Raw genomic sequence first — 9089 nt, forward strand, 5'->3', positions numbered from 1 at the left:
CACCCAGTTGGATGTTTTCCCCTTTAATCACTATTCAACATTGAATTATAGTCAATATAAATTAACTTAAAAAAAAAAAAAAGATTTACAAAATAAGACTCATGTCAAAGTGAAATCAGATTTCTACAAAATGTCAGTTATTTTAAAATTAAAATATAAAATCAATGTCTGCATAAGGTTTACCCCCTTTTAAAGTAACTCACCTAATTCAACATATGTGCAGCCAATTGGTGCTAGAGGTTACACAGTTAGTGAAATGGGGATTATCTGCATGAAATGTTGCAAGTAACTGTCGTATAAAGTCACCTGTATCTGGAAGTTCCACCTTCTGGTGAATCAGTACTCCTGGCTATAACTATACCAAACAACAAACAGAGGACAAAAGAACACTTCAAGCAATTCTGTGAAAAGGTTATTTATTGATATAAAGCATAACTCAGGAGATGGATATAAGAACATTTCCAAGTCAGTGAATATCCCTTGGAGTACAGTTAAATCGAAATGGAAGAAGCATGGCACATGTGTAAATCTGCCTGGAGCAGGCCATCCTCAAAAACTGAATGACTGTGCAAGAAAGATTAGTCAGAAACATCACCAGGACATTTATAAGTCTGAAGGAGTTACCAGCTTCAGCAGATGTGATGGGAGAGACTGTGCATACAACTGGTTCTTCACCAGTCAAGGCTTTATGGGATAGTGGCAACACAAAGCCCCTGCTGAAAGAAAGGTCACATTAAATCTTCACTACAGTTCACCAGTAGGCTTGTGAGAGATTCTTAAGTCAACTGGACGAAAGTTCTTTGGTTGGATGACACAAAAGCTGAGCTTTTTGGCCATTAAACTAGACACAGATCCAAATTAAAATACAGAAGTGATTTTGATGTCAACTCCATATTCTTCTCATAACGTTTACAATGCTAAATGTTATATCAAAAAAGCTTCCAGATTTCTTTTCTGAGATAGTAAAATTTCACCATCCCTTGCATGTGCCTGGCCATTGTCTTGCTATATGCTTGTGTAATTATACCTACCCTACTTTCATATTGTGCTTTGCAGCCATCCTCTGCTGAGCTCAAAGTTTAGAAAGACTTAACTTTTTGCAAATACTCTTTGAAACAATGCAAGACACATTAATGTTAATGGTGGAGAGTGTTGTCTAACATGCCGGTCCAAAATCTCCCATAAGTATTCAAATGGTTTGGTTTAAGATCTGGTGACTGTGAAGGCATATGATTCACATAATTCTCATACTCATTAAACCATTCAGTGACCAATTGTTCCTTATGAATGGGGGGATTAGCATCTTGGAAAAGATCATTCTAATCAGGATTTAAATGTTTCTTCACAGAAAAAAAGATTATCACTCAGAACACATTGGTATTGATTTGCAAAGATCCTCACTCTAAGCATACAAGTGGACCAAACCATGCCAGCACACCCTCACAGCATAACAGAACTACTGGGTGTCCTCACTGTAGGCATCAAGCATTTAGGCCTTAATATTCTTTGTGTAGGTCACACATACACTTTCCTACTAGTCAAGCATATGGTAATGGATGGCTCATTTGATGATATCACTTTTTTCCACAACTGTTGCAACAGTCAGTTTTTTGGTGATGCTTTAATCACATCCTACACGGACATTCTCAGTCACCAGAGGAAGAATTGCTCTTCTGTTTCTCCTCTACATAACTAATACAATGACATCGCCATCAAAACGTGAACTGGTGACCACAGTTTCTGACCCTCTTTACCGATGTGTTTCCCACAGATCTAAATGCAGATGTCACTTTAGTTGCTGTTCCTTTTAGAAAACTAGTAACTAGCAAAATGTCTTTTTCACTTTCAAAATGACACAAGTCTGAACTGCACACTGTCACATTACTGGATAGACACATACGCAGCACAATAATAAGCGCAAACACACATCAAAGCTTTGCATGAACTACTTGAAGATGAAAAGACCATGGAGCCATCCTCATTTATAGGGGCTCTTGTACAAAAATAGTCAAGCATTTTGGAGAACATGCAAACTCTACGCAGAAAGATCCCAGGCGTCCTAACCAGGACACGAACCGGAGATGGACACCACTGTGTATAATTTATATCTTTTGATACCCCGATTTGTGTTTTTACTGCATGTCATTTCAGTGGATAATTGTTACTTATGCAGTCATTTTTAGTTCTAAAATACTTTTATAGCAAAGAAAAGGCAGTGCATGAACAAGTCCTCTAACAAGCCATGGACAACATACTACCAGCACAATCAGCAACATATATTTAAAATTCTGAATGCCAGGTTTCAACTCTCCACTCCTGCTCCAGTATATTGGAGTTTTGACCAGGATATAACTTTGGTGCGTTCCCCAGTCCCATACAGTCACTTTTCTAATCTAGAACAAAAGTAAAGTAGCAGCATTTTTAACAAAACATAATTTCTAGCAAACAACAGTCTGTTGTAATACTGCTACTCAATATCCCAGGGAAGCTTTCTAGTTATGGGTAACAGCACAGGTATTACAGGTAAACAGCTTTGTGAATAGGTATATTTGATTTAATTATCACCAAGTATTTTGGCTATACCAGCTACTAACATGCCATACATATGCAGAATGCCTTTATTGCCAACAGCAATAAAGGATTCAAACCTTACCTAAGGTGGCGTGAGCCCAACCAACCTCAAAGTCACTTCACTCTAACTGGTTAATGTAGTTTATTTGTCTCGGCAGGAACTTTGCATGGTGTTTGGGTTTAACTCCTTGATGCTGAATGCTGTGTGATGTTCTCACAGCATTCAACTTCAAGTGCTGTTGCCACTGTAAGCTCTCCCTCCATGCCACCCGTTCTACTCCATCACACCCTCATGCCTAAAGGTTTAAAAACCTTTAAAGCCCTTTTCAAACATGGTATCTGCAACAGTCACATGTTCTGTGAAAGAAAATTTCTGTCTTCACCTTACCTCTCCCAGTATTTACAAACAAGCAGATGTAGTCTTCTTGGAGGAAAGAATGGAGGACACACACTGATATGCTAACCATTTCTGTGTCTAATCTAATACACCAAAATGCAACATGTGGTCACAGGCAATCATAAAGTAAGAGTGTGTGAAGGGACAGATGGAACTAAAACACTTAACTGCCATTCCACTCCCACAGAAGCCATAGATGAAGACAGACAGATGAAGAAAAGCTGAGTGTGGGATGTTAGTTTTGGAAAGAGGGGAAAGCCAGGGGCAGAGTTTGGAAGGGATTCCACAAAAGGTTGTCATGGAGATGAAAACGGCAGACTGCAGCCTCACAATTCTCAATTAGTCACAAGCACATGGCCACAAACACACACCTGAAAATGCACACACACATCTGCAAAAACACTCTCCAACTGACTAAGGAAACCTACTCTGACATGCACATGTGTAAGATGTCACACAGACACATCTACAACACAAATCAAATTTTCATTTTCAGACAGAAAAGCACTTGTTGGTAACGATCATCCATAATCATTTACTTGCTTAAGTACACAAAAACACATGCATTTGGCAGACAAGTAGTGGGAAGTTTAGTTTAAATAGACAGTCAACAATTTATTTTATCTCTGATGAGCTTTGCTATTATTTAAACCCCTTCCATTCCCCACAACGACAGATCTTACCACACATTCAGGAGGTGGCAACCACACACTACAGCCCTATTTAGACTTGACCTGTCTCAGGCTGCCAAGGCAGAGTCTCAAAGGACATTAACACATACTCACCAAAATGGAGTTGCATCCAGTAACTTCGATTTCTCTTATCCCACATGTTGATTGCTGCAACACTTTTTCTCAGTATGATATTATAGAGACTACCAGTCTCTAGAACATTATACTGATAATATATTCGACAATGTTTATCTAACTTAACAAAGTACTTATGTGAACACAAACTATAATTTTCCCCTAAACCTAACAAAGCCATTCTTGTGCCTAAAAAGCTTTGCCATAGGATTTGTCCCATTATAGTTTTTTCAATAGTGTTAAACATGTGAAATTATAGGGGTGTAGGATAAGAAAAATGCTTCTCTGTTTTGTTGCAGAGGGCAATCGACAAATGTCATATTTTGTTGTTTGGGGGACTTGTTGGGATACCACATGAACACCAAATGGACTGTGATTGGCTGCTTATTTTGGTACAGGTTTCTGATGCAGGTGTGGATTGGTGACGGGGGAAGTGCTGTGAGACTCTACAACCAGCTATGCTCCCAGTAGACCCACAACATGCAATATCCCCTAGTTAATAAACCAAAAGAGCAATACTCATATTTAGAACATCATGTATGTATGTATAGATTTGCATTTGCACTACTTATTATTATTATTATTATTATTATTATTATTATTATTATTATTGTTATTATATATTTATTCCTTACCTCTTATATATATATATATATTGTCTATGTACCCCCATTCAGAAGCCCATTCTCATATTCCGTTTGCACTATTCTCCTTTTATGTGCACTTTTATACTTGTTGCACTTATACTTATATTTATATGTACATTTTTTCTGTCGAGTATGTGTGTATCTCTATGTGTAAAGCTGCTGACAACAATGTGAATTTCTCCACTGCGAGATAAATAACGGCATATCTTCTATTCTCTTCTCTTAAATGTAAAAGACACTTGACCAGTTTATCAGTGTACTGCGACATTGTTTGATTCACCTAGAACAGCTAAAATGGATCAAAATCAGTACAGAAGAACCAGGAAAATTATCTGTTTTATTCTCTGTCTTTGTTAAAAACTGGCACCTGATTGCAACTTCAGGGCCTCAAGTGGGAACATTTATTCATGTTATTGCACAGCAGTCTTTCCTTAATCTACAGAACAATTATTGCTTGCCCTATAATGGTCACACACAAAAGGTCAAATACAAATGTGCCTCCTATCATTGGTCAGCACTTTGATTCATATTCAATATAGCCTATGTGTGTACCTGTGATGCACTGGAATGGAAACATTTCTTGCCTTAGTGTATTTGTTGCCTGTATAGGCCTATTTGAGTCCAAAACAGATTTTCTTTCTGTTATAAACTTGACAGAATCTTATTTTCAAATATAGTCAATTTTATCAGCAAGCTCCCTGGAATGCCTACTCCTCATTAACTTCGTCATCAACAAGTGTCTCGCGCACCCTCAGAGTCTTTTCAGTTGCAAATGGACGCGCACAGGCTGAAGCTTTTCGCTTTCCTATTGGTTCACGCCCGACTTCACGAAAATAGGGGAACTTTCGGAGTGAAGAGACAGATGGGTTCAGTGTGTGAACTGGCCGTCTGACAACAAGTGGTTTTTCGCGAAGAACAGCACTGAGGAGAAGCAGCTGCTCCATTTGTAGCCTATTTGCTGAATTTTGAACAGGCCTCTCAAGTGTAGCATCAAAGTAATGACGGCCACAACAGACTGATAATTCTAAGACAGAAAGGGAAAAAACTGCTGGTCCATCTGTTTTGTCTCTCAGGTGTTTCGAGTTGCCTGATTAGGCCACCTAATTTGGACCACCGGGTTAAACCTGAGGGCAAACCTGGCCAAAAGTCGCCAGGTGGACGGCGACAAAAGCGGGTGCATGTTTCACGGTTCAAACTATTTTGTAATTCATCTGAACTTTACTACATCCGTCCGACATGTACAGCATGATGGAACACGAGCTGAAGCCGACCGGCCAGCCCCCTTCTCATCATACCTCCCAGGGAATGTCACCGGTAACCGGCAGCATGACCGGGACTATTGGCAGCAATGGAAATTCTCACCCGAACTCCAAAACGTCATGTTCACCAGGAAGCGATCCCATGGATAAAGTCAAGCGACCCATGAACGCTTTCATGGTCTGGTCAAGAGGACAGAGGCGCAAGATGGCTCAAGAAAACCCCAAAATGCACAACTCTGAGATCAGTAAGCGCCTGGGAGCTGAGTGGAAACTCCTGACCGACGTTGAGAAACGGCCCTTCATTGATGAGGCCAAGCGGCTCCGGGCAGTCCACATGAAGGAGTACCCCGATTACAAGTACAAGCCACGCCGCAAGACAAAGCCCTTGCTCAAGAAAGACACTCAGGTGGGAAAGTATCCACTGTCAGCAGGAAACCTACTGGCGGCAGCTGCGCAAGGTCAGGCTGGTAGTCCTAGGATGGAGAGCTATGGCTGGGGCCCCAGTGGAGGCTACGCCGGCATGCAGGGCGAGGCGCTCGGCTACACTCAGCAGCTACACCGTTATGACCTGTCAGCTCTCCAGTACCCACCTGCAATGTCGGCAGCACAGACGTACATGAACGGAGGAAACTCATACAGGTGCGTTGTGTCTGTTTGGAAACTACATTAAAGTAGGCCTATTCTCTTAAGATGGAGTTAAAGTATGTGGACGTATTGTAATTGTATCCATTTGTACAATTAAGGGCATTGCCCTTTTTAATCATGCCATTTGAGACCGCACAGTGCAATTATTGAAAATGCGGCCCGCTATATCAGGCTAATTTAGAAAAAATACAATCACTATTGTACACGTAGAGATGTTTAACAGTGTCTTAATAGAGTTGGACAGTTGTCCGTGTCGAATGAATGAGAACTACAGTAGAAAATGAGAACGTAACAAATTATGAAAATGGCCTAAAATACACCTTAGCACATTCAAACTAAATACGAAGAACATGGCTAACACAAAACTGACGTAGGTGAGTAACTAACTTAAAAATGAGACTTAAATCGGGTAAAAATGTTTGAGTACACGGAGTCCCATAGAATCCCCGAAGAACTCTGCATTACAGGAACAACAGGGTTCACTTTGTTGCCTACTTGTTATGCGTGACGCTGTGTTATGGACTGGGCTCTTCTTGGAATGCTGATCAGCATGACATGATTGCAAGCAAACCCTGCTCTGTGTGTGGTCTTCTACCCATAATCCCCTATTTCTCCTAAACTATTGTCCTGAGTTACATGGGAGTTCTTGGCTCTTGCCATTTGTATTACTTTCTCTAAATGACAGTCTGTCTGCACAATGTTCTGGTGCAAGGATGGATGATGGTGTAATTTATTTCAATGTGTGATTTGCTTAAGATTTCCAAATTTTTGCTGACTGACTTCACTACAGTCTTAACATGTTAAGCATCTTAGTTCTTGCACCTTTTTTCTGCAGTAGGTGAACCCTTTCAAGCTTTCCTAATGAATGTTTTTATTTTTTTAATTAGTTGACCCCCTGTCAACTTTTACACTTAGAAAACCTGATGGCTTGCAAATTTAGAATTTTCACTCAAAATACATTTACTGTTTTGTAAAACTAGAATAGGTTAGCTTCATTAGATAGCCCGTGGCATAAAATAAGTTACATTTACTGAGCACCTGAGAATACTATTTGAATTGTGAGTCTGACTCTCTATGACTGTGTTCCTTACAAAAAAATATTTTTGTTGATCTACAAATAATGGCAGGCTGTCAAGTTTATGTATGTAATGAGTGCATATTTAGAATCACAATGTTTTTTTTAAACTGAGAAATGTTGCTTCCAATAACAACCAAATCAAACCTCATGAAGTAGTATCAAAACAAATGAAGGCAACAGTAATCAAAAACAAATTTTGCCAAAAACTATATCTTCAGATGCTTTTGCCTGTCTTACCTGGCCCACAGGTTACAAAGTGCATTGTGAATTAGGCTATTATTGATGTGTAGACCAAATATGCAGCAGTTAATCACCCTAATTCTTGCTTTGTAGGTGCTACTTATTATTTATCTGCTATTGTTTGAACATTCATTTACACTGACTTTTCTCATTGCCTGTTGTACAAGACTAGTTGCTGTTTTTGGCTGAGTTGGCTAGTTAGTATTAGTATTCAAACCTTTTACCTGAGTGAAAGCACAAACACCACCATCTAAAAATAACTTATCACAAATACCTTATTCATGATTTTACAAGTATAAATGCAGAGTATAATGTGCTTAAGTGACAAAATTAAAAGAAGTCATTCCGAAGTCCCAAACACCATTATCAATCGTGTATAAATGAAAGTTGTATTAGCAAATGTTAATCTGTGTATGAACTAAATGTAGCTGAATAGTGGAATCTTCTTACATTTTCCATGTAAGGCAATGGCAATGTGAAAGTTGGGTTTTAATGTGAGTTAGCTAGCTATTGTCTTCCACTTTATTGTTGTTTTGTTTTTTTTAAACATAAGATAAAGTCACTAAGAATATCAGGTATTTAACAGCTGTCTTAACAGATCCATCATGCATAGCATGTTCTCTTCCTGCAGTGGAATGAGAAAGTGGCCTTTTATACATTTTTCCTTTTTTTTTTTTTTGCTTTATCAAGAAACATGGTTTTCTAAACCTGACAACAGCACTGAAAGAAACCCTATAGCACATCATTCTGTTAGTTTTTGTATGTTAACCTGTGCAAATGCTTAAAATGAATCCAAAGATTGGCATGTGAACGTGGGTTTAACTTGTGCCATTTTCTTGATCTCATAGCCCTATGTCATACAGCAGCAGTCCACAGCAGCCAAGCTCTGTCACCATGTCCATGGTGAAAGCAGAACCAGTATCCCACTCGCCTCCAACGGGGACACCAAGCCACCACCGTGGAGCTTTGCAGGGTGACCTCAGGGACATGATCAGCATGTACATTCCTGGACCAGGAGGGGAGGCCACCGACCCATCGACAGCACAGAGAGGCTATACCAGTGTCCAGCAGCACTACCTCACTGGAACTGTTCCACTCACACACATCTAGAACTGAACTGGGAATCATGGGGGTGGGAGATGAACACAAAAAGAGAACCAGTGTTCATGGTGTGTGGCTGGCTGGACAGGAGATGGAATCAGATGTGGAGTACTCTAGGTGGGCAATGAAAAGAGACACAAGATATAAAGGAAAAACACATTTTCCCTTGTATTCTGTCATCTTACACTTTCAAATTTTTCCACAGTTGCAGACAGACACTTATCAGATTTATTTTTTCTATCATTGAAAGGATGTCTTTCTACCTCTTTGGTGCTACACACATTTACCACCAAACTTATAGAACTGAGACTCCTCCCTCTGCCTACCACCCTTCTCTCCCTCAAG

General features: G+C 39.7%; 1 protein-coding gene across 1 annotated transcript; it reads left to right on the forward strand.

Annotated features, from left to right (window-relative positions):
* Window positions 1-5657: 5657 nt before the first annotated feature.
* Window positions 5658-8753, forward strand: LOC103365479 (transcription factor Sox-19b-like). Its single transcript, XM_008292919.1, has 2 exons — window positions 5658-6319; window positions 8492-8753. Exons 1-2 carry the CDS (start codon window positions 5658-5660, stop codon window positions 8751-8753), a joined length of 924 nt encoding a protein of 307 aa, XP_008291141.1.
* Window positions 8754-9089: the final 336 nt, after the last annotated feature.

The sequence above is a fragment of the Stegastes partitus genome, unplaced genomic scaffold (genome assembly GCF_000690725.1).
Source record: "Stegastes partitus isolate 25-593 unplaced genomic scaffold, Stegastes_partitus-1.0.2 Scaffold844, whole genome shotgun sequence".
Lineage (NCBI taxonomy): Eukaryota > Metazoa > Chordata > Actinopteri > Pomacentridae > Stegastes > Stegastes partitus.